General features: G+C 35.2%; 1 protein-coding gene across 2 annotated transcripts in view; it reads left to right on the top strand.

The window, feature by feature from the left end:
• LOC138701362 (histone deacetylase complex subunit SAP130-A-like) overlaps window positions 1–12,407 on the top strand; it is a 93,196-nt gene extending 80,789 nt beyond the window's left edge. Inside the window, exon 18 of one of the 2 annotated variants that reach the window (XM_069828181.1) lies at window positions 12,040–12,407. In XM_069828181.1, coding sequence (XP_069684282.1) covers window positions 12,040–12,189 — 150 coding nt within the window. In that variant the 3' untranslated portion in view covers window positions 12,190–12,407. The remainder of the gene's footprint in view (window positions 1–12,039) is intronic. The other variant, XM_069828182.1, reaches the window with a different exon arrangement.
• Window positions 12,408–27,956: the final 15,549 nt, after the last annotated feature.

Here is a 27,956-nt window from a genome sequence, read left to right as displayed (position 1 = left end):
TACACTTTATTCTTCTCTAGACATCTTTCGCCGGTTGTTCGTAACAGTCCAGTTGCATCTCTCGTACTTTCCTTCCTGAAGCCAAACTGCTCCTCTTTCAACTGTTCTTCCATCTTAGAATATGAACTTCGATTCAGTATTTGCAGAAAACTCTTCGCCGAGTGTGATATTAGGCTGATAGTTCTGAACTCAATTAATTTCTTTGCATTATTTGTCTTCGGTATTGGAAGCAATACTGTGTCCGTAAAATCTTCAGGCCAGTCCTCTTTCTCATATATTTCGTTGCATAATGATAGAATTTCTTTCTTGTCTTCACCCAAGCATTTCATTAATTCAGTGGGGATTTCATCAACTCCTGTTGCTTTCCCATTCTTCATTTCCCTAAGAGCTAGCTCAGCTTCTTCCCTTAAAATAGAAAATCCTTTTTGTCTTCTGATATGGCTGCTTCGTCTTTTATAGTCAAGTCATCCCTGTCTCTTCTACATATTTCGTCCATCTGTTCAGTATACCTGGTCTGTCTGTTATTACATTTTCGATTTCATCCTCTATCAACCACATGGATTTTCTTTTCTTATTTTTGAAGTCCAAACATCTTATTTCGCAGTACATTAAATCATATCTTCCTTTTCTCTCTAGATCCTCTATTTCATTACATTTCTCTTTCATCCAATCTTCCTTCACCTTTATCAGTTTCTCTTCTTAGTTCGTTGTTAAGTTTAAAGTATTGTTTTAAATGTTCAAGATCACGAATTCTTGTCTTCTAGTAAACTGGCTTCTGCAGTTGACTCCACACAAAATAGTCCATAGGATTAAGATCTGGACAACAGGATGACTATAAATTGTGCACTAGAGAAATTACCACAGTTCATGTGGAGGTATTCCACTGTATATTTTCCCTGATCCCGATTTACAACGAAAATCGTCTGTAGCTGCATTTAGATTGGCAAAAGGCCATGATTGTTTGGCCAAACACCTGCATAGAATTGGAATATATCAGTCCCCTAACTGCCCATTGTGCAACTCAAACCAAGAAATGGATTCGGAATACCTCAAAATCTGTGCTTCAGTGGCTGACCATGATAATATCTTTGAAAAATATTGGAGTGCAAGAGGTCAAATGACTTTATTATCAAACGCCTGGCATTAGAAAACAGCATATTTTGCCTGATGAGATGATACCCCATCTTGCGTAAAGTAAATAACTTGGCATGGCATCTTCTATTTCTGGAAACATCTGAGTTATGACATCTCCATAGTATGATTTTGCATTGAGCTTGATTCCCTTTTGAATGAAAATAATTTTGTTTTTCCTTCATTTGAAACTCCTGTGGAAACTGTGACAGAATCTGAGAAATGTAATAATAGAAAAACTCTTATCTTATGGCCAGTCTCACCAAGCTTCAGTAAATCAACCCAAATGAAATATTAACTATCCAAATAAGCATGTTGAGTTCTTGTCGTGCATTGTACAACATTTTATGGTATTTTGAATTGTATATCTTAAGAGAAAATAAATTAATAATTGAATTTTGCATGTTGCTGGAACAGAAATTATTGAGTATTTGTAGATAAGATAACAATTGAGAAACATCTTAATCAGTTACCGGTACTATGCCTGTTATTATTCGGTTGTGAAGTTTTTATCATCCAGTCTGTTCTCAAAAAATCTGAAAGTTAGAATTTATAAAACAGTTATATTACCGGTTGTTCTATACGGTTGTGAAACTTGGACTCTCACTTTGAGAGAGGAACATATGTTAAGGGTGTTTGAAAATAAGGTGCTTAGGAAAATATTTGGGGCTAAGAGGGATGAAGTTACAGGAGAATGGAGAAAGTTAAACAACACAGAACTGCACGCATTGTATTCTTTACCTGACATAATTAGGAACATTAAATCCAGACGTTTAAGATGGGCAGGATATGTAGCACGTATGGGTGAATCCAGAAATGCATATAGTGTGTTAGTTGGGAGACCGGAGGGAAAAAGACCTTTGGGAAGGCTGAGACGTAGATGGGAAGATAATATTAAAATGGATTTGAGGGAAGTGGGATATGATGATAGAGACTGGATTAATCTTGCTCAGGATAGGGACCAATGGCGGGCTTATGCGAGGGTGGCAATGAACCTCCGGGTTCCTTAAAAGCCAGTAAGTAAGTAAGTAAGTATAGGTTTGTTCCAGCAAGCAATTCAGAATGCATTCTGAACTAATACCGAACTTCTTTTGATGCATGTACCAGTTGTGTAGGGTGTCAGAACTACTGGGTGTTCATTTCAAAGTGTGTCATGACGTCACTGTTGTTGGGTCACCGATTTGAAGCGAGTTTCAGCTTATATGTCAGAGAAGTTGCCTATTATCTAAGGCATTCTTCAATCTGAACTTGAGAACGTGTATGGTATAACTTGAACGTCGTAGCAATAGATGGCGGTCTGTACGGTCTGTGTGCTACCATAACCTCTTTCGAACTGTGTTTTGCGCCGGCAAGTCGTACGCAGGGTATTTGTTATCATCGGTTGCGTACGGTAACATTCCACAACACAAATCAAATGCTCCGTGTCCATGTTGACTATCGAAGTTAATGTCAACAAATACGTAAGTAATCGTCTTAACCCTCTCCCCATATCCCGACAGTACATATTTCCAAACAGTTCACATTCCTGCCACTACCGGTGTTACCATACGTATCGGTACGTACTCTTCAGAATGAACGCCATACTTGCTAGGCAACTTCTCTGCCTCACAGGTTATACACCTCTGCGGAAGTGTAGGAAGATTGAATTCTCTAGGCTCATCGGCTAGCCACATGACGGCATACAGCGAGCCATGACACATTTTGAACTGAACACCCAGTAGTTCGAGATTTTACGTTGTTGGAACATTTCTTGAACTGTTTTTTCAAGGCCTTCAGAGTTTCTTCTCATATTAAAATTATATTCATCTTCCGAACTTAATTCATCATAAAATATATCACTATCATCTTCCAAATCATTCATGTTCGATTATTTTTTTATTTTAACGTGCCTAGTCGATGCATTTTAACCATAACTTCAGATTAAACCATCTGTGCATGCATCAACAGTTCAGAATTTCCAGTTCTGCTCTTAATCGAGAACCAATTTCACTTGTTCTGAACGAGTTCTGAAGCATGTTGGGGCAGGGAACTGGGAATTCATTATTTGAATCTGTTCTAGTCTTGTTGGAAAACACATTGGGCTACTGTGCATGAGCAGGCAGTTCAGAATCGATTCTGAACCGTGCTGAAACAAACCTTATGATAGAGAAAACGTCATAATCGGTTACTATGGTAGGAAAATAAAATAAAAGTGTTTACTACAAATGGTTTTGTCTGAGATTAATTTGTAGAAATGGATCGCATTGAAATTCCTAACGAAGTATTGGTAGAAACAGAACAAACAAGGCAAAGAGCTATACAAGGAAAATCGCGAGTTCGATATTATAAGGAGCTGTCACTATTTAATGAATGACGAAAAAAAAAGGCAGTGAGTGATATGTTAAATGAAACGTTGTGTAGCCCGTTAAGAGTAAAATAAAAGGTGCTAATCTGTTTAGTCATACTTTATTTACATTGATGCACCTCTGTTAAACAATCTTTACAATTCAAAATACCATAAAATATTTAACAATTTACTAAAATGTGAACTGTTCACCAACTATATTTTCTTAACATTTAATGAACAGTAAGTATTGCCTCATTACGGATAAATAAACCCGTTCAATGAATTTTTCATAACTATATCACAAAATTTTTATGAAACCACAGCCTATTATATCATAAATTCAGTGCCAGTTTATATCATTTGCATAATGAAGGAATGTGGTTACAAAATATAGAAAGTGGAGGAAAGAATAAAACTAGCTAGGAACTTTAATTATATCAATATAGAGACGGAAATATTTGTAGATGTGCTTCCAAAATCTATACCAATAATAAATTTGTAGCCGAAATGTTTCTGGTAATTTTCGATTTTCCAAAAATAATTGACCCTAACATATATAATTAACCACCCTGAAACCGAAAATCGCTTTTTTGAAATTTTTGTTTGTATGTCTGTCTGTCTGTCTGTCTGTCTGTCTGTCTGTCACCTTTTCACGCAATAATGGCTGAACCGATTTCGATGAAAATTGGAATATAAATTAAGTTCGTTGTAACTTAGATTTTAGGCTATATGGCATTCAAAATACACTATTTAAAAGGGGGGTTATATGGGGGCCTGAATTAAATGAATCGAAATATCTCGTTTATTATTCATTTTTGTGAAAAATGTTACATAACAAAAGTTTCTTTAAAAATAATTTGCGATAAGTTTTATTCCTTGAAAAAGTTTGATAGGACTGATATTTAATGAGATAAATGAGTTTTAAAATTAAAATAACTGCCATCTAAGGCCGTGTAATGAATTTAAAAACAAATGACTTCGTCTATAAGGGGCCTTGGACAGCAACAATCGAAAGCTATGAAAGATAGCCTACAGAGAATATTTCTGTGTTTGTATGAAGTAATATCGGAAGCTAAATTAACCGATTTGTATAATTAATTATTATTCCACCATTGGAAAGTGTAGTTTCTCTAGATGGACATAATACAGTAACTTCTGATATGATTTAATGTAATATAATATAATATAATATAATTTAAGATATTTGAAGGGTTCAGAACCATAGTGGGCCAAGCGCCATTTACTGAATACGTAGAAAACAATGGTTAAAATTAAGTTATTACCATAATTCAATGGAAACCTATAACAAGTAAAATAAAATATACACATTAAATCTAAATGATGTCAATCTTCAGTACACTATGGTTGCATGCAATAAACATTAAGAAACATGTTAAAGGAATTGTCATTGCACCAAATGAGTGTCTCTGGACCAAAATGATCGCATTTTAATTATTTGGATGCAATTTAAATTAAGTAACATATTAAACGATTTATCCTTCTATCAAACACGAATGTTCCCTGGATCAAATGTCCTATTTTAATTATGTAATTACTTTATATTTATTTCTAACGGGTGCAGCGGAGCGCACGGGTACGGCTAGTATTCAAATATAATTAAAAACAAGACAACCGATGATATGTGTATATCGGTTCATCATGAAGAATCTACTAGGGGGAAAAACTGGCTCGCAAGTACAATTCCCTTCCAGAAGTTACTACACAGACTGTGAAACAACTAAAAGTATTTTATGATAGTTTTAAGAAACAATGAAGGAAGAATTATACAAATGAAAAAATTGCTTTGTATCCCTTATCCTGAGATTGTCATCTGAAATGGTCTATACATTTAATGTGGAGAATGACTGTTCCTGTACATTTCATCCGACTGGCACTAGGAAATAAAATAGGTATGTCTAAATTTAGATAGAAGTCACTAAAAACAAAAACTAGCCACAGAGAAAAATATCTTAATTTCTTGATATTAAGTCACTATACAATGAATACATTTTTTTTAACCTCCTTTACTTTTTTTAACTTTTTCTTAAATTGTATGCTGTAGAATAACAGAAAAATAAAAAATATTATAAAGTAAGCTGACAGATTAATATGACTAATTATCATAAAATAAGACACAGTATTAAGAAGTTTTGTAAGCAAGAATTAAATGTTGTGTCCAAAAAATAAACACATTTTCAGGGTGAAGATTTGTCCTATTTGTTGTCACGATGTTAGAGTAGTTGAGAAACTTCTCTGAGCAGACTCCAAGATCTTCATGCAAACTTTAAAAAACATTAGATACAAGATCATCATTGTCATACCTGCAACTTTCTTTACATAGGACTTTACTTTTCGGTATTTCAATCAAATTTCGAAATCTGTATCTGGTGGAGGAAAAAAAAAACCTACTAACAACCATATGAAAACACACTCGACAAAAAAGACATGATCTGGGAACACCATAGCATGCTGCAACCACAAACCAAGCTGTGTGATGTCACTATAGGGTTACCAACTTTTTTTGAAGAAAATACGGGAGACTAAGGAATCGACAAAATTTTGCATAGAAAATAGACAAATTATTCGGTTCAGTTACTGAAAAAAAAAAACTTTATTCTGCATGCAGATCTGGCTTTCAGATAAAGCTCCTTGTGAAGAAGACTTGAATAATTTTAAGAAAAAAATTGTTCTGGGGCCAGGACCTTTGGCTGAACACACAAGTGCTCTACCGACTGAGCTACCCAGGAACTTCGCCTGACAAGTCACACAGAGTTTGTGTGTACTCAGTGTGGGTTTCTGGCATCTTCTCAGACCACTCGAATTATGTGCATATAAAGGAAAAAATTGAGATTGTCGAGTGAGGTTTCTGGGTAGCTCAGTCAGTAGATCATTGGTGCATTCAGCCAAAGGTCCCGGGATCAGCACCCGGTTCAGGAACAATTCCCTTGAAGTTATTGAACTTTATTGTACACATCGACAGCTAGGCTTAAATTAAGTGTATTTTGATACAGATTTTGTCTCTTGTAATAGTTGAAGTCGACTGCAGTTTGCAGTTCTGATTTGATTAGATGTTTCGTGCTCCTATTTTGAACATATGTTCAATTATTATTCATGTATTATTCATGAGGTGAAACATCCTCTTTGTATAAGCATTACTACTTGGTATGCTTAGAACAAAACTCGTCAGTTTTTCCAAATTTATACCATTAACGTGCTCTGATTTTAAACGGGTGGCAAGTATTACATTCTATAAAAACTGCACATTTTAATGCATCTCTTGAACAACAAAATTTATCGTATAAATCATTATCATGCATGGCAAAATCAAATGTTTAGAATTACAATTTTTACATTATGCAAAAATAAGGGAGAAACATGCTTGAAGAGAAGAAAAATACAGGAGCCGAGAGACAGTTAAAAATTAGGGACAAATATGGGAGATCCTGGGAAATGGGAGGGTTGGCAACCCTATGTCACCAGCACAGTTATGTGACGATACACTGACAAGCGCTCCTCTCTAATACATTTATATGAACTAATATTTTAAAAACCTAAATCACAATATTTTTCTTTTGCCAGTTTCGCATGTATTGCATTCTTATTTTGCGACATTTCTTCCTAAATACTCATTTCACGCTTATAAATTCACTGCAAATGGCATATTTTTTACAATAAATACCCAAAAATGCAAAAATTCAGGGTTTACAGAAAATTTCACTTACAGTATATCGCTATTACCATAAAATAGGGTCCCTCCTATAAGTCATGCTGTCTTGTGAATATTTGAATTTGTATCTGGAATTCGAACAGAGCAAAGTCTTTCACTTCTAGCTTTATGGTTGATGTTGCCAGTTGTTTGTATCTTGTTAGTCAAATTTTGCACATTTGAGATAAACCATCCTCACTGAGCATACTTCTTCACAATTTGATGGGCAGATAAGTTGTCATATTCATATTCTAAATTTCAATAAATGGTATAGATATAATGAATCTACACTTACACTAAAGACCCAAAATGGATTCACACAAGAAGTGGTAAAGCTTAGAGAAAATCTAGAAATATCGCTTGAAAAAGTAAACTTGATGACTAGATAATAATATATGTGCATGTGCATGCACCAAACTTATAAACATCATTAAAGAATTATATCGGAATGCCAGCTGCAGAGTAATTCATAAGAATAACATTGGAGAAGTCATTCATGTCGGCATAGGTGTAAGGCAAGGCTGCGTGTTATCACCCCTCCTCTTTAACCTGGTCTTAGATGCAACTCTAAGAAGAGTGAATGTTTCCCCTAGAGGAATCCGTTGGGGGCTCTCCGGTAGACTAGAAGATCTAGACTATGCGGATGATATCTGTCTCTTAGCTCATTCCTTTAAAGATATGAAAGCCAAACTGCAACAATTGGAAAAGGAAGCACAGAAGGTGGGTCTTCAAATCAATATTAATAAAACCAAAGAATTGCGCATAGGTACCAATCAACCTACTCTTCTAACTCTAAGCAGCGGCGTAATTGAAAATGTGAAGGAATTCTCATATCTAGGCAGTATAGTCTCCCAGAATGGTGGTACAGATAGCGATGTGAGAGTAAGAATAAAGAAGGCAAGATATGCCTTTGGGCTGCTAAAGCCTATATGGAAGAGTGCTGCCTATACAATAAATACTAAACTGAGAATTTTTAACACAAATGTAAAATCCGTGCTTTTATATGGCTGTGAAACCTGGAAAATAACTAAAACTATTATCAAGCAACCACAAGTTTTTATTAATAGATGTTTGAGAAACATATTAAAAATATTCTGGCCGGTCCAGATATCCAACAAAAACCTATGGTTAAAAACTAAACAAAAACCAGTTGAATTTGAAATTCGGCATAGGAAGTGGGGATGGCTGGGACATACACTTTGCCGACCTCCAGATGACCCCGCCAGGAAGGCATTGGATTGGAATCCACAGGGCAGGAGAGGAATTGGCAGACCCAAGATAACATGGAAACGAACTGTTCTCATAGAAGCAAAAACGATGGGGAAGACATGGAGTGAGATTAAGGTGTTGGCCAGAAATAGTCAGATGGAGAAGCTTTCTGAGAGCCCTATGTTCCACGCAGAAATGATGGGAATATTGATTGATTTGATGTGAATGCATGATCACCATTAATTGTTTTGTGAAAAAAAAAAAAAGTAGGGCCGATTTTGCACTTAATGCACATCTTACATTGACCTTAGGATCATGTAATGGACTTACATGAATAAGTTGTGAATTATCTTCTGACCAGTACCAATTATTTTGAGTGTTAACTCGTCCATGCAGATGAAACCATGCCTCATCACCATCATGTACAGATTAAAATAAACCAGTTGCAAATTGATATGATATGATATGATATGATATGATATGATATGATATATATTTATTCATCTGTCATATATCTGTAAGACAGACCTGTTACAATTCTATATTACCCCAGACACATACACACTACAAGATCAATTTAATACACCATTACTTTTAAATAATAATAATAATAATAATAATAATAATAATAATAATAATAATAATGGCTTTATTTAACCTGGCAGAGTTAAGGCCATAAAGCCTTCTCTTACACTCAACCAGGATTAAAACTTGCTTACATAGCTGAACATACAACTGGATCGGAATTAAGTAATTGCGTTCTGATACAATTTGGGTACATAATGAGATCAAAAGAGGTAGTTACATAAAAATTTACGTCATAAAATAAAAATAAACGTAGTGGAATATTATTAATGTTGTTAGAATCAAATACGAATCACATAAAAACAGAAGCCGATAATTCAATAAAAAATGTACAGAGTAAAAATAAAAATAAACACATTAGTATACATATTAGTATTACATTAGAATTAAGTAGGATTCACATAATTAAACCAGAAACCGGCAATTGAATAAAATGTACACAAAAAAATAGATTAATAATAAAAAAACAACACATTGGGATACATATTGGCGTTACGTGATAAATAAACATGATTTACATGCTTACACAATAAAAATAACTTTCTCTTCTCATTTCATCTTCACTATCATTAAAAATTCGCCCATTTTATTTAACTCTCTTATATTAGTTATATTACATATTTTCTTATATGCTACATATCTATTCATATTCAAAAATGTATTATTTAACCATTTTTTCCTTGTATTGGCAGTTACTTGACATTCTAATAATATATGGAATGCATCTTCTCTCATGCCGCAAAGGAGGCAGATATCCATCTCTATGGTACCCTCCTGTTTTTCAATTTCGATATTCCTAGTCTCCACCAAGCTAAGCCCATCCTCAATTTCCTATTGTTTATTCTGACATATTCTTCTTGTTCCCATGACGTTTTAATGTAATTATAGTTACTTAATGTTCTTAATTCATTTTGATTTTGATATAATTCCTGTCTCGTAGTTTCATTACACCTCTCTTTTACCATTTTACAAATTAGGCCTACATTTAAATTCATTACTCCAATTTCCTCCCATAACCATCTTAGACCTAATCTACTCACCTTATTCTTTAAATCTTCTAGCCAGTTGGATTTCAAATTCGTGTCCCGAAGAAACTGCAAACACATCTTTTCAATGGCACTGTCTTCCTTCTCCAAAATATGACCTAAGAATTTTATTTCCCTTACTAGTATCGTTCCCATAATACTATCTACCCCCATTTCGAATCTAGCAGCTAGGTTAGAGGCATTCCACGGGATTCCTAGAAAAAAAATTTAGCTCTAGTTCTATCATATCTAGATAAATCATTACCCCAAATTTCTATATTATACAATATTTTCGATTCTACCATAGCTCTATAAATATTAAACAGGTTTTTTTATCTCTATATTCTGCCATTTGTTCAAGCACTTATCTATCGCTGTGAGTGCACCATTGCCTTTATTAAATACCACTTCATTTTGAGTCATTCCAGTTGCAAATTAATTCTCATATGTGGATCCTCTGGCTCTAGAGCGTGCACTTCTGTAACTTCGTATGGATGAAATTTTGATAATTCTGTCACATTATGTTCTGATATATGGCTTACCCCAGCTTATTGTGCTAACTTCGTGAGAGATTTTAGCGGCGATTGTTCTAATCAAGCACCGATGTCATTCAACTTTTCCTCAGTTAAACACTTGCGCCTTTGTCTTCTTTTCTTGTCCAACACTGATCCTGTTATTTTATTTTATATTATTGAACGAACTGTAGATATATACATCTTGATTACACAACTTTTAATACTGTATCACTTCGGAATATGTATTATATGACTTTCTTGTGTTAAATTCTATCGTACCTGGTTTACATGTTTCGACTTTTTATGGGTCATCTTCAGAACTGGTCGTGACCAGTTCTGAAGATGACCCATAAAAAGTCGAGACATGTAAACCAGGTACGATAGAATTTAACACAAGAAAGTCATATAATACATATTCCGAAAAGAACTGTAGACCTATCAAGTGAATCAACCCCAGGAAAGCTTTCTTGAAATTCTCTCCATTACTGAGCAGGTGATTCGTACTTTAATAAAGTTACAGCAAATGAAAATCTCTGAACCATGACTCAAACAGCAGATACAGAGTAATAAAGTCAACACTGCACACAACACACTTAACCGCACTGAAACTCAACTTATTACTGCACACTGTCTATCAGCAGGTATGCGTAACACAGGTTCCATAAGGAAGCAGAGGTAGATAAAATGTAAGCACTGTACAATATTAATGGTAATAAAAATCTAACAATTTAAAAATTAATAGAAAATGATATTTTAGAAAATAAGTTGCAATGAATGTAATAAGGCTAAATTGCAATTCAAACAAGTCCATCGTTGTGGCTGAGGGGTTAGCGAGTCTAACTTCGAACCCAGCAGGCCCGGGTTCAATCCCTGGTTGGGATAAGTTGCCCGGGTGAGGTTTTTTCAGGGTTTTTCCCTCATCCTATGGATGAATATCAGGTAAATTTATCAGGCGATTGGAACCCCATTCATCTTCGCCACTTCCTTTCCTCACCTATCATCCTGTCATTCATCATCCCGTTACTTCTTCTGGCTTTCAGATCGCTCTACAGGCGGCCCTCCGAAGCTGCTGGCTCTCTCGACCAGCCTCCGTGGATTATATTCATGTGATGGTGGATGGCTTCTGCAAAGGAACCCAGGGCAGACCTTCTCGGGGGAGGACTTCTGCCTCAGACCGTTAAGGGAGCCTTGAGGGGGTTGCCGAAGCAGGAGTGGTACATGGACTCTGTTGGCTGTAGGGACCGGTCGTTAAGGGGATCAAGTGGTTAGGTCGGTGTGCGTAGAGGATCGTTGGGCACGCAACTCATCTCATATAGGGGGTGTACAATAGACCTCAGGTCGTAGTGCGTGGCATGTTCCCTCCCTCCTAACAAGAAAAAAAAATTCAAACAAAATTCAGTTTTTCCGTATAAACTGTTGTACAAATATTTAATACATTGTTATTTTGTTATTTGTGTTGCTACAACCAGAAGAGTCACGTGAATACCATAATAACTCGTCTCCACTTTGTCTTTTTAATTGATGTAATTCCATTCATTTCAGGGAAATATACAAAGGAGCAAAGTAATCAAAGATCAGATGCAGGAGGCCAAAAGCCAAGTTATGAAGATCTTCGACCATAAGAGTCATGTGACAGACATTATCAGTCGGTGTGCAAATAAACGCTCACTCAAGAAGCGGGATAAGTCGTAGCTTTCCTGCATCAGTGTTGTTTATATCTCGAACACGTTTTATTTTCAGCAAACCATGAGTTTAATAATTGTATATAAACAGTTATATCCGAACCATAGAATTTTAGTCATGAGAAATTGTTCTTTTTTAGTATGTGTAATGAAATACTATTCACAGTTTTCGACTTGACATTTCAAGAATAATAATTTAAAAATAATAAAGAAAAACAAATCAGGCTCAGAATTAACCAATCTGTACCTGACAGATCTCGTACAAATTGAAACTTCAGATCACTAAAACTGTGGGAACTACTCTGAAAGTGACATAACATGCTTCTCAGAGGCCTAGTTTTTACGTTGGTTTTAATGTAAAGACTATAGCACTGTAATTTTTATATTGTAGTTTTGTTAAAATATACTGTAAGTATATTTCTAAAGAAAAGATAAAGGAGAGCACTTGCCATAATGTCCCACAGATGTGAAATTAAGGATAGTACAGATTTTATTTATACAGCGAACTTTTTTTTTTTATGTATATAGTTATCTATACACTGAATGACTGATTGCTTGGCAACTCATAACATAATTTAGAAATTAATCTTTACACATAGATTTAAATATCTTCCTTGATATTTTAAAGAATAATGTGTAAGTTCAAATAGAGTATTCTCATATGTATCTGTGTATGTATCTAATTTTATCTATAGTGAAACTTCATTAGTAATATTTTAATGTCAGTGAAGGTAAAATGAATTTTAACTAAATAAATAGTATCTAAAAAAAATATACACATTTTATAGAAATAGAATTGGGACCATATAAATTTATCGTAAGTGTGGAAATGGCCTAATGAAAAATATACTAATGTTGTTTCACTATATCCTGAACTTTCATTGTATCTACTGCATGAATGCATAGCGTGTATGAAAGTTTGTATGTGTGTAGATTTCAAATGTCTTCTTTTATATATATTATATTAAGTTCACATTAAAATAATAATATAGGAACAGTTACTATCATATTTTGATCACAGATGAAATATATCACTCTGTTGAACTTATTTGTGTTAATATTACTTAACCCAAAGGATGCACACCTGTTATGTACAGAAGAGAGTAAAGGTTCATGTAAAGATATCATTCTCCATTTTAACTAAATGTATTATATATTTCAGTTCCTACAATGATATAAAAAACTGGGTTTGAGATACATAATGTGATACAGAATACTTCCCTGCCACATGAATATAAGAGTTACTTCTGATAAAATACTGTAAAAAGATAATCATGACAGCTATTCATGATTATTATTTTCTTCAAGGACTGACACTTCAAGGCCTATTCTGCTCACTAGAAATACAGGTCATCTCATCTTTTGTGAACGTACAATATCACTATTACTGACAGATTTGTAAACCATGGGTTTTTGAGGACTTCATTATGTTACATTCAGAAAACATTCTACCATCTCTTATGAATTTCCCAAATGTTACCATAACGTTTTCTGATTACACTGCCTTTTAAAGAATAATATTTTTATTTTCTGACGAGCAAACTATTGTGCAGTATGAACTTCATGTACAGTAAATGATAAATATCTCAAATATGAGTAAAGAATCAAAGACCAATACATCAACATCAAACTGTTAAAGATTAGGTCTAGATCTCTTCAATTTGGAGAGGTCACTTTCAGAAACTTTGACCCGTCCGTTCTTGAACAATATTCTCCCCATTCTCTTCTATAATTGCCTATTGTCTCAGCTAAAATCTTATTCTTGCCTTAAATCATCTCTGTGACATCAATGCATCCAATACAAAATAAGAAAGTCCCTTTCATATCATTTTGTACTTTCAATTGTTCAACGTGATGTTTACGAGAGTTAAAAAAATAGTGATTATTCCTAAGGTAATAATGATGGGGAATTTCCAATGAAAGGGGATTTTTCTTATCCTTTTTATGGTTCTCAAATACCTGAAAGTTCTTCACCACTCTTGCGTCATTCATAATCATTTTTTACTAAATTTCATATTTTGTACACAGTGCTGTTCTGCACTACTGCAAAACAAATATGAGCTCTTCTATATCGTAAATAAAAATTACTGTGACTAAACAATTGGGTTAAGAATATTTCATTCAAATAAGTATAAACATATTCTCATGTCACTGTGGATTGTATCATTTGCAATCATAAAGATATCATTGAAGATATTTTCTAGACACACAACATTTGAATAGCTTAATACATGCTTTGTTCTATAGTGTGAAAAGCTTTAGTAATGTCGTTAGGCTAGCTTCCGTTTTAACAGGATGCAATGAAGATAGCAGTTTGTGTATTTGAATCTCTCTGTCGTCCTTAGTACTGCATACAATGTTTTATGGTATGTGGACGAAACAGAGTGGACCAAAGTCCGCTATTCTTATATACATTATCCCTCATTGGCAGAGATTGCACTGATCTTATCTGTAATTCTGAAAATGTGACCTAAGGGAAACTGTTAAAAGACGATTTTATTAATACAAATTAGAATTCCAAGTTCACATTTTGTCGAAGCTCTTTAATCAAATATCTGTTTTTTTAGATATGCCACATAGAAGGGACAGGACGGAATAGGTCATTTTTAGTTTTTTGCATTCAGTTAATTGAAGAGGTAACAATCTTTTCAGTTCAATTAATGTAAATTTATATAAAAAACTGTAACTCTTTATGACTTACTTTTATAGTATAGTGTGTAGATCGCTGCATAACATGCCATATTCCAGTTAGAAACCAATCTGTACGAGTCAAAATGCAGACTTTTATTTGATTTTAAAATTATTTATTTAAACAACGTTAAATATGTACAGTGTATTAAGTAAGATTTGAAACATGACATAAATTTAATTAGTAAAAGTTAAAATTATATTGTTTAATTATTTGTGTCTTACTCTATGTATTTAAAGGCATAATTGTTTCCTTCTTCAGTTCAAGAATTTTTAGATGTTGACTTATTTCGTTCCACAAAAATACTGTTGCACATGAAATAGTGAAATCTGATAGTCTTTAAATTTGCTCTTTTTTATACCTCTCCCCCAGAATAATTTTTTTCAGATGTGTATCACAGTATTCAAGATACTGTAGATAATCACATATAGTTCTTTTAGACAGCCATACCAAAATAGTGACTTATTTTCATTTTAGTTTCGAAATGACATTATTTTATGCACATATGCTTAAAAGTATGTAGAAATGGAAATATTAAGAAACTGACTTCTCAACTATTCATATATTTTAAGTATTCACAATACAGTTATTCAAAATGGAGAATTGAGCATTTGGAGTTGTAACCTACAGTCCTCCCCCCACCCTCTTGGTGCACTTGAATATGACCTGGAGCTGAAGATAATTCTTGCATCTCATTATTGCTTGTAGCGAATTTTAATTTCTTGGGTGTATTTTCCTTTTTCTCTAGGCTCATGTTTTCGATAGAATTCTATATGTATCCTTCAGCAACAGAAGTTGAATACCAATCTCCATGTATCTTGAGTATTCGCTGATTAGCTTCTTCATCATTCAAGAAGTTATCAGAGCACTGTCGAAAGCAGTGATCTGTAAATTCACCAGCATTGGGAAGGCGAGGAAATCAGCGACTTTTTAGGTGCACAACCAATTATATTTATGCCTAAAGGTTGCACACAACATTTAGAATATCTGTGTGTAATGGAAAGACGTACATAGGTTTGCATATTTTCAAAAAATTCACTCCAACTATATCTTCCCCTATTATTAAATCTTTGCATATTGGTTTTTTATATCGAGGATAGTAATGAAAGAAGAAACATCTTCAGTGTCATCCACATGCTAAGAGTTGAGTTTCTCCCTTCTGCACACCCCAGATACACCAATATTCAGCACTATGCTCATATTGGGTTGAGGGCAAACCCTGAAAGAAACCTCAACCAGGTAACTTTCCGCAACCAGCATTCCAACCCGAATCACCTGGTTTTGCTGTCAGATGCGCGAACCGTTACTTCACAGGTATGGACACTACTTTCATCATCTGTCTCTGTCATGAATCCTTCAACTTCTCTTCGAAAATGTTCTAGACTTCTGTAATTATTTATAACCACCCAATTTTATTTTCACAAATGCAATGACATTGGTATATTTATCAATACCCACAATTTTGTTTAGATAATTTGTAGTTCAAAGCATCAAATAGATACTCCACTAAGTAGAAGGCTTGTGTACCTTCGAAAAATATGCCAAAACCACTTTTTCTGTAAAAGTAGACAATTTTGTCTTTACACCAACTTCCTAACTTTTCGTAAGTTCTTTCATATGATCTCTTGGACTTCTATGGAATCAGCATAAACAGAACAGCTTCTGCAGAATTTTCTGAATCAACCATTTTCCAAGATAATTTTCTTGGTTAGGTGCTTGGGGCTAAGAGGGATGAAGTTACAGGGGAATGGAGAAATTTACACATGCAGAACTGAATGCATTGTATTCTTCACCTGACATAATTAGGAACATTAAATTCAGACATTTGAGATGGGCAGGGCATGTAGCACGTATGGGCGAATCCAGATAATATTAAAATGGATTTGAGGGAGGTGAATTATGATTGTAGAGACTGGATTAATCTTGCTCAAGAAAGGGACCGATGGCAATGAACCTCATGATCTAGTGGTCAGAGTTTTGCTTACAGTTCATGATATCCCAAGTTTGATTCCCGGTTAGGGTAACAATTTTTCTTAAAGAAAATTGTTCCTGTGTTGGTCCATGGTCTGGAATTTAAGTTAAGTTTAGATTTAAGACCTCTCTAGCTTCACATAATCATACATGGTCGTGCTATCATATCATGTTAATATTTTCAGGTGCTCCAACGTCAGAAGCCACTGTCAGATATGATCAGAAATGTCAAAAGACAACCTGGTGGCATAAAAAATATATATGATATATTAATAGCGTCAAATGGATCATTCTTTTATAAGAAACCGATATGACAATTGAAGGGTTACTATTATTTGACGGCTGTCTAAAAATTCTTGTATACAGCACCTGTGAAAAGTGTGTATTACAATTTTCACATCTCATGTGCAAAACACATTTTTCAACGTGTTACATAAATAGTTATTTGGATGCTTAAAAGAATGAGCAACCATAGTGACTAGAAATCACATGTGTAGCAGTAATTAACCATTTTATGCATGAAGAAAATATACAAAGTTTTATGTATTACAAGAAATGTGTGTTGTATTCAGAAGTAAAAATGATAGGATTGAGATATGAAGACTACTTTACCTCGACCTCATCAAATTCTCCTGCCCCTCCCTTCTTTATTGAAAAAGAAATTCTGATAGCTACAATACATATGTTCAGTGTGCCCGAACGTTTATTCTTGTAGAAGTATGACTTTGTGTCACTATGAAAGCATGACCCTGTTCTGTAACTTCCCTCCATTTTAAACTTATGTTGAAATAAGAATAATCTCTAACAGGGTTGTTAAGTTGCAGGAATAACACTGATTTTTTTTAATAGTTTTTGTTACAATTATATTTGTTTCAAACATTAAATAAAATACTTGCTAAATTGACTGTTTGAACATATCTCTGTGCTAGTCAAAATTACTTCCCTCCCCCCATTGTTTAATTTTGAATTGTATAAATGTATGCATTAAAAATAGTCCTCAAGACACCTAAATTCTTCAGTTTGTTAGTTTACCGCTGTGGAGTAACGGTTAGCATGCCTGACCAAAAAAAGAGTGGGCCTAGGTTCAAATCCTGGTTGGTACAAGTTATCTGGTTGAGTTTTCCCTCATCCCATTAAAATCAAATGCTGGGTAACTTTCAACAGTGGATCCTGGACTCATTTTACTGGCAATATCACTTTCATTTCACTCAGATGCTAGATAACCATCGTGATAAAGTATAAAATAAACGATTTACTTGTTTACTTAAAAGAAGTAGAGTGCCTTTTTCATTTGTAAGCATGAATGTTTCATTATGTTGGAGAGTGTACGAATAAATTTATAGCAATTTATTTTATTTGAGTCATATTTTACAATTTTAATATTACTGTTATAACAGTATCCTGTTACAGCCTGAATTTGTAAAAATAGTTTATTCGTATTTCAGTATATGTGTTTTTAATTGCCTTTTAATTAGTTATATTAAGTGAAATGACACAACTTGTGTAAAATTGTGACCGATTGGAAAGGAGAGAATACACATTAGAATCGCTGATATTCATGATATTGTTTCGAATGGAAGTGAATGATATAAAGCAAAGTATAGGAAAGAAAAATTTTAAAATCCTCAAAAGTTGCAAAGTTATTGACCATGGAAGTTGTGGATTCCCACCTCTTTACTCAGTGTTCCTACTTTCTTCTCCCTTCTGGCAGTAGCTGCAGTAGTTTAAGACCTAAAGTGTTAAACTAGCTTTGGAGAGGTCCTGACTTCAGGATTCCTATGTCTATCTATCTGTCTGCCTGTCCCCTGTGTTGCTGTTTTTTTTTTTTAGTTGGTTATTTAACCCCTTCAGGCCTGATGTACATTATAGTGTACATTTTTTTTTTTTTGGAATGTCTTCGATACTTTTAAATATTTTAAAAAATTCAATGTGATAGAAATGGAGAATATTATTTTTGAAACATTTCTATACCTGAATTAAAAATAAATTTAAAATTTTGGGGCCCAGGGATCAAAATTGTCCCCAAATTTTGATTTTCTGTGAAGGCTTGATTTGGGAATTTTGGATCCCCAGAATGATTATGTGACCAGTTTTTTTTTTCAATTGTTTTTAATATAAATTCAGGTCTGAAGGGGTTAACGATGCTGTATCAACTACGAGGTTATTTAGCGTCGATGAGATTGGTGATAGCGAGATGGTATTTGGCGAGATGAGGCCGAGGATTCGCCATAGATTACCTGGCATCCACCTTATGGTTGTGGAAAACCTCGGAAAAAACCCAACCAGGTAATCAGCCCAAGCGGGGATCGAACCCGTGCCCGAGCGCAACTTCAGACCAGCAGGCAAGTGCCTTAACTGACTGAGCCACGCTGATAGCCTGTGTTGTGTTGCTGTGTTCTGGATATATAATTATTGCTGTACCATATTATAGATTCTTCATTGACACTACAGCCTTCATCAGGCCTTTTGCTTCTTCAGTAGCTTATCTTCAGATGTCTCTGTCATCAATTTGCCTTCTCCAACCTCATAGGCCCAATAATACTCGGCCATCTCTACTAACACCTTCCCACTTTGTTTTAGCTTTTCCATGGAATATACCATTTAAATTCTTTCGAATTATTCTGTTCTCCATTAGTATTATATATTTTGCCTACCGTAGTCTTTTTAGATTAATGTGAGTTATATCAGGCTCCTTAATTTTTTTTTCTAATGACTGGTACTTGACTGTTTGTCATTCACCCAGGGTCCTTAAATAGATCATATAATTCTTCATCATATTTGTCCTCTACCACTTGGTGACATCAGGTATGAGTCCAAATATTCTTCTTAATATTTTCCGCTGAATGACTTGCGTGAGTTCTTCAAGTGTGGGTGATTCTATTACTGCTTCATTAGAGTAACTTTCCATATTTTTTGCGTATTTCTTGTCCATTGAATTAGTGAAATGCTTGGGTGAAGATTTTACGGCAACAGTATTGCTGTCAGTACTGAAGAAAAATAACCCCAAGAAATGGGACTATAAACCTGATATCATACTCAGCAAAGCTTCTCTTACAAATAGTGAATCGACGTTTATATTCTAAGGTGGAAGAAGAGCAGTTTGGCTTCAGGAAGGGAAAAGTTACTAGAGATGCAATTGGACTGCTGCAAACAATTAGTGAAAGTAAAATAAAGAAGTGTATGTAGTAAGTTATTTGTGGATTTGGAAAAGGCTTTTGACAGAGTGGATTGGAATAAACTTACGGAGATCCTGAAGAAAACTGGTGTTGAAAAAAGAGGAGACTATTCAGTAATCTTATGTTAACTAATGCCGAGTTCTTTGTGATAAAGTGTTAACTCTCTTGCTCTCCAATATTTCTCACACACAGTGGCTTTAGAGGAAAGGGCTGGGCATCACTAAAGATGATTCTGAGCCATTTCTTCCTTAAGACTGCACAGTGGACAAAGTGGTGAAAAAAATTCCAATTTTCTTCAAGTGTTTTAACAACAGTCATGCTCTGCAAGTAATCGAAAGGATGCAACTGCACTTTCGTTTGGATACTCAGGAATTCTATTTTGTTGCACATTGAGACGCTCCCACTTTTATTCTTTGAAATTTCGAGGAAATGGTATGATTTTTATGTCCTGATATTTCGAATTGATTAATCTTTTAACATCAACACCTGTGGAATAACAGCGCGTCTGGCCGCAAAACCAGGTGGCCTGAGTTCGATTCCCGGTTTGGGCAAGTTACCTGGTTGTGGTTTTTTCCGGGGTTTTTCTTCAACCCAATGTGAGCAAATGCTGGGTAACTTTCGGTGCTGGACCCCGGACTCATTTCACCGACATTATCACCTTCATCTCATTCAGACGCTAAATAACCTAAGATATTGATAGAGCATCGTAAAATAATCTACTAAAAAAATCTTTTAATTGTTGAAAATAATAAGTTTACATGAGGTTTTGTAAGATTTTACTTCCCTTCTTAGCAAGATGGTCAGCAGCTTCATTACCGGTTAATCTACAGTGTAGTGGTACCCATTAAAAAACTATCCTTTTGTTAAACTTGTCAGATGGTGTATAATTTTCCAACGATCAGTGTAATCAGTAATAAACTGCTTTAGAATCACTGACCATGACAATTGTGGAAAATGAGAGGTCCAGTACAACAGTGTCGAATAGATGACTTCAATTTCTCCATAAAAATTTATAACTCCATAATCTAGGAATTTATAAAACGAGAAAAGTGGACATGTAGCATTAGCACCTGCTCTATTTTGATTGGACAGAAGGGATCCATCAGTGAAAATATGAAGCTATTCTTTGTTAGGGAATCTACTATGAATAGTTTCCAATGCTAGCAATTTTAGGACATCTTTTGTGGAGTGACCCTTTTCTTGGTATCTTCAACCAGATCCAGATAATACTGTGTTTATATTGCTTGTGTATGGTTAGTTTTATGAATTAGATTTTCTTTACTTGTTGGGGGATATAACTTTTTCTTAATTTCATGTACTTTACAGAGAAAACTTTCCCGAGATTTAAAGTTAACTATGAAGTTTCTTATTTCCCAATTGCTAAATGGAAGTCTGATCAATTTTTCGAATTGTATAAGAGCATCCTTTTGTAGTTCATATCCAGTAGGAGACTGATGAACTATTTGTTCCATTGCAGATATTGGAGTAGATTTAACAGCTCCTGTGCATTTTCCAACATGCGGCGCACCAAAGTTGTAATTTAAAATCCCCCAGCATACTCACATAACCTAAACCACTGATTCCTAACGAATTCTTTTCATAAATACAGTAAAACCTCGATAAGATGCGCCTGCTTATTATGCTATCCCGTGTAATACGCTTTTTTTGTCCGGTCCCTGCACATTTCACATATAACGCTGTTATAAAATACCCCGTTTGTTGCGCTCAAGTCCCGCACAATACGCTGTTTTTGTGGAATATTTTCGATGTAATTTTCAGCCATGTACTGTAACAGCAATGAAACATCTTGGTCACTGAACTCACTGGTGCCATTAACCTGAAAAGTATTGGTATTCGACCTTTTACCTGCACATTTAAACCTTCATACTTCATACCTTAGTATACCCCACCCTCTTGTTACACTCTCTTATTCGACTCTTTACCTGCACGTTTAAAGCCTACATACAGTTACAATACCTCACCCTCTTGCTAACCTTCTCTCTCAAGCAACATTCCTCACTCGGCCGTAATAAAATTCTGGAAATTTTTGCTGGGCAGTTTGTTGTCCTTAGTGTATTGAAGTGTCTGTGAATGTGATTACAGTGACAATGAGTGTTAAACAAAAAGTGCTTCCTGTGCCAGAAAAATTGGAAATCTTACGAAAGTACGACGAGTACTCCGAAACAACTCTCTGATTTATTAGGAATCCATCATCGAATTAAGAACGATGATAAAAAATCGCGACTCAATCACTACAGTTGCGACGTCATTGGGAGAATATAATCGCAGGAAACTGAATTGTGCTAATATGAGGACTTGGAGAACACGCATACGGCAGACAACTACAAATGACTTTTTTCCAAAAGAATTAAGTACAGTGCATATTGTAAATGTCTTTGACGTAAAGTACAGTAATTACATAATGGAGTAATACTGTATTACCTTTCATGAATAATGTATTTCAATAAAGAAAAATGCTAATAGATACTGTATATAAGTCAAAATTAGTATACCTGCCTAATATGTGGTTTACACCCGGTCCCTTGAACAGTGTCTTATCGGGGTTTTACTGTACAAGAAAAATACAATAATTTTTTTTTTAAGGTTGGTCCATAGTGACACTTGTGGCTTCTTGCATTTCCCCATATTGGACATCTACATCATTCTGTCAACATTTCTCCATTTCGTCATCATTCCATAGCATCAGCTGGCAGTGCGTGGAGGGAGCTGGCCTTAGGACGAGTGAGGTTGCATGCTTGGAACCTTGGTGTAGTCAGCTGCTGTGGGTTCATGAATGCGCCTAGCTTGAGGATTAGTGCAATAAATCTAATAAGGTCACAGTGATGGGTTGTAGTGCCCCCTTCCTTAAATTCAAATTCAATTCAAGGTCGGTACAATATTCTACTTTACTGATCTGGAGACCCTGGCTACACATCAGTCATTCTCTGCCGATCGCACATCTATGCTGTTTTTACTGAATTTGTACCACTTTCACTGAAAGTTGACTCTTGTGGGCTCACTTTTTTTTTTCACTACTATTTTTACATTTATTTTTCCAGTCTTGCTACGACAATCTTTATTATTTTAATTTTCTCGCAGCAAACCAGTTGAAAATGGCTGATCTTTTTGGAGGATTTAGTGAAGAACTGTTTTTCAAATATGGAAGTTATGATAGTAGGAGGAAGAAGAATAAAGTGTATAAGATTTGCTGATTGTATGACATTAGCGGAAGAGATGATTATACTAAGAGATATGCTACTGGAGCTAAATGACAGCTATGAGCAATATGGGATGGAAATAAATGCAAACAAGACGAAGACCATGGTCACCGGAAGAAGAGTAAAGAAGGTAAACTTGCGAATTCGAAGTGAGGCAGTAGAACAAGTAGTACTACTTTATAAGTAGGAACATGAGCTGCTGGCAAGAAGTCAAAAGGAGAATAGCAATGGCAAAGGAAACTTTTAATAGAAAAACGAGCATCTTCTGCGGACCTCTGAAAAAAGAACTGAGGAAGATATTAGTGAAGTGCTTTGTGTGGAATGTGGCATTGTATGGTGCAGAAACATGGACATTACGACGAAATGAAGAGAAACGACCAAAATCATTTCAAGTATGGATATAGAGAAGAATTGAGATGTGTGAAATGGACAGATAGAATGAGAAATGAAGCTCCGCTAGGAAGAATAATGCTCAAATTGATCAGGAAGAGAAAAATAAATTGGCTGGGTCACTGGCTAAGAAGAAACTGCATACTGAGGTATGCTCTGAAAGGAATGGTGATGAGGAGTGAAGTTCGGGAATGAGGAATATACGAAATGATAGATAACATTAACATTGGATCATATGTGAAGACTAAGAGGAAGGCAGAAAAAAGAGAAAATTGGAAACGCTGGGTTTATAGTGAAAAACCTGCCCTTGGGCAGAAAACAGTGAATGAATACTACTGGTGAATGACATAATAGCTCTTCCAATAATTCCTTTCATGCAGTTTTAACTTCTTTTGAATTTCTAGGTAATCTTTATTATCTTTACTCATACATAGATTTAATTGTGATTTAAACTCCATTTTTAACTTCTTAATTAGTGAGAAAGCATTTCTTAAATTATTATCTTGTAAATTCTCTTGTATCTCTTGCATATTTTCATCCAGGACTTTTCTTTTCTTGTGTCAATATATTTTGTTGACCTCTTATTGTAAGTTTTCATACTGATTTCTCCTGCACTTTGGTCTTCCTAACCACAGTCTATAAGCATTATTCTTTTCTCCCAGTACAGTGGAACCTCGTTAATCCGGACCAATTGGGGCTGAGAATTGTCCGGATTAACAGAAATAAGAGAAAAAATTACTGTATATTTCCTGACTAAGAACAAAAAATTGTACATATACACTAATAACATAATAAAGAACAGTACCTGTGTAATTATTAAAAGTTATCCATTATAATGTTGTTACTTTGGTTTAAAAAAAACTGTCAATTTTCTTTTGAGGTTTCTCGCACATTTCTTTCACTACAAGTTCATGCAGGTGCCTCATGTGACAGTAGTAGGCAGATATTTGTTTATTGTCACTTCGTTTAATGAAATTAATCACTGAATTCAAATGTTCTTTCACCTCACTTAATTTCATTTTTGGCAGTTCCATATTTGGATCCTCATCTTCAGATTTATAATCTCGATCGTCGTTTACGCTATCCACTATTTCGTTTTCATTCATTATGCAGTAGCCGGGATCACCTTCATCATTGTCTAACCAGTCCTCAATCTCTTCTACTGTGACGGATTTCTCACCACCTCTTACGAGTGCTTCATGATAGTCCTTTAATTCAGTGCCTTTGCTCTCGAGTTCAACACTTGTCACACAAAATTTTATTCCATGCATTGGCCAAAGTAGAAGGTGCTATATCTTTCACTGCAGCCGCAAAATTGAAAATCATAGACCTGAAGTTGTATGACTTGATATTTTGCAGTGTTTTTTCTGCTCTTCTGTCTTCACCATCTGTAGATTCTTCAACTTCAAAGACTTCAAACAGAAATCTCTTTCTATACAACCTCTTTGCAGTATAGATGACGCCTTGGTCCATTGGTTGCATTAGCGATGTTGTATTGGGAGATAAGAATGGACATCTGATTTTACCGTCTGCACTACAAAGCTTTTTTTCATCGGGATGAGCAGGTGCATTATCCAATAAGATTATGGCTTTCACTTCAGTATTTGACTTATCCATTTGATGTCTTCTTATTTCTGGCACAGCGTAGTTATGGAACCAATCAGATGTGATATTTGCTGTGAACCAAGCATTTTTAGAATGGTAGTAATGGACAGGCAAATTAGACATAATGTTTTTAATAGCCCTTGGCTGTTTACTCTTGCCTACAATGACAGTCTTTAGGATATGGCTTCCATCGGCGTTAGCACACAACAATGCAGAGACACGTTCTTTACTGATCTTGCGACCAGGTGTATTTCTTATGGATTTCGATGCTTGTGTATTATCAGGCAGAGCTCGCCAACACAGGCCTGTTTCGTCGGCATTATACACCTGATTTAAACCTAACCCTTCTTCCTTCATGATAGAATGCAGTTTTTTCTTGAATGGCTCTACAGCACTTGCATCTGCACTTAGACTCTCCCCACACATTTTTCTGTTCACTATGTTGTGGTATTTGCGAAATCTAAACAGCCAGCCGGCACTAGCCGTAAACCCATTTACACCAAGTTGTTTTGCCAGGCGTTCGGCTGCAGCTTGAATTTCTACTCCTCTCACTGCTATTCCACTTGCACGAAATTGTTCGTACCACTTGTACACTGCATCGTCCAATTTTTGGTCTGCTGGCGCCCGCATTCGCTTAACTCGACAAGTTTCTTTATCCACATTACACTTCAAAGCAAATGACAACAGTTCACTTTTTTTCTTTCGTATATCGGAAACTGTTTGTTTAGCAATTCCGTACTCTGCACAAACACTGGCAACAGCGGAACCATTTTCAAGATTTTCAATGATCTTTAATTTCTCATGCAAAGATATAGCTTTATGTTTTCGCTTTCCGGACGAAGCAGCTGGTTTACTGAATGACATTGTCCACCTTGAATTGATTCACCAATTTAAATTAACACTGTATAGAAGAGAGAATACTGTACTGTACTACTGTAGTGTTAAACTGAGTCGAAGTCTTACAGGGTTTGTAATAGCACAAGGGTGGAGGGTGAAAGTTGCATTACAGGCGGATGAGGGTGGCAGTGGTGGTCAAGGACAAGGTCATTGGATACATTTACAACTCTGGAAATACGAATATAGTATCCTGAAACTTAAGCTGCGCCATGCGAGAATATTTTCATTTATTTTTCACTTTTTTTCAACAAATATAATTTTTTAAGAATACTTGTCCGGATTAAGCGATATCCGGTTTAACGAGGTCCGGATTAACGAGGTTTTACTGTATCTCCTCACATTCTGTATTTTAGTTTTCTTTTCAGTGCCGAGTATGTCTAAATGGTTTCCCACACCTTCTCAGTAATTATCTGCTATATTCCATCATTTCTATTTCTTGATTCCTCTCATCGATCATGTGTAATGCTCTTTCATTAGTCCTGTATACATGGTTGGGAACATATTGCTGGATCTTTCAGTTTACCTAAGTGAATACTGCCATTATTTTTATTTACTATCCTCCCTCTATATTTAACACATAACAAATAGCGATCAGTGTCACAATTGGCATTCCTATAACTTATTACAGCTAATACATTCCCAATACATCTTAATTCAGTTATCTTGTCACTCTAGTTTGATGAATTTCTATGTGGTGAGATCCATATTGCCGTCTGTATATTCTAGTGTGGAAAGCTTATTGATGTGATTATCATGCTCTTATAATGAATTGGATGAATCTCTGTCCATTACTGCTGGCTGTTTGATGAAGACTGTTTAGCTACCCAGTCTTGTCCAATTTTTGCATATATCCCATTTTTATATCACAGCTTGGGATACTGTCATATATTCTCTCCATTTCTTAGTAAAATTCATTCTTATCTATGTCGTATTTTTCTTCTGTAGTTGCATGTACGTTTAATATGGAGAGATTTCCAAATTTAGTTTTGACTTGAAGCACACAAATTCTTTCGTTAACAGCTTCATTTCTTTCTTTACAGGGAAGACTACTCCAAATTCATATTTACGACTCATTTCTGTTGGCATAAAGCATTTGTCTTCTCTCCTAGTTTTCTTCTATATTCCCGTAGCTTTGTCTCAAACACTTTTATTTTGCTATCTATTTCATTTTCAATGTTCGTGATTTTTGCGTCTAGATTATTTCTGTCGTTGTCCCATTTTTCGTCTCTTTTGTTAATCTCTGTTCGAATTGTCACCAGTTCATTTTTTGTTTCTTCCCTGAAGTGTGTGTTTTGTTGTTTGATTTCTCTTATTTCTTTAATATCGTCTGTAGGACAGTATTTTGATCGCTTTCTCTGTCATCTTCGCTATCCGACGTGTTGATAGTACTTCTTATTCTTGTTGATCTCGTCATGTTATTTTCTTTGCTAGTGGATGTCTCCTCTTGTTCCCCTGTATCTCCTTGCTTCGTTTGTTTTCTTTGTCTCGTAGTATCAGTGTTGGCCACTGGTGGTGCTGCTCATCTGTTTGCTGTTTGAATTTGCTCCTAACTGCTAGATGTCGTCTTACTGCTGTTCCTCTTGTTGGTTTCACTCAGTCTGTCGCCGCTAGATGTATTCTTGCTACTCCCTTTCTCTTCTTTACTTCTGTCGCCGCTAGGTGTTTTCTTGCTGCTCTCTCCCTTGTCGGTTCGCTTTGCTACTGAAGAAACTTATTCCCCAAAGATAAAACTCCGTAGCAAAGGGAGTTTCAGCGGGAAAAGTGCCAAAAGCATGGAACGTAATTTATCACTGATAATACAAGTTGCGAACTAGGGACAGTAAGACCAGGC

The sequence above is a fragment of the Periplaneta americana genome, chromosome 6 (genome assembly GCF_040183065.1).
Source record: "Periplaneta americana isolate PAMFEO1 chromosome 6, P.americana_PAMFEO1_priV1, whole genome shotgun sequence".
Classification (NCBI taxonomy): domain Eukaryota; kingdom Metazoa; phylum Arthropoda; class Insecta; order Blattodea; family Blattidae; genus Periplaneta; species Periplaneta americana.
This window is presented reverse-complemented; position numbering and strand designations above follow the sequence as displayed.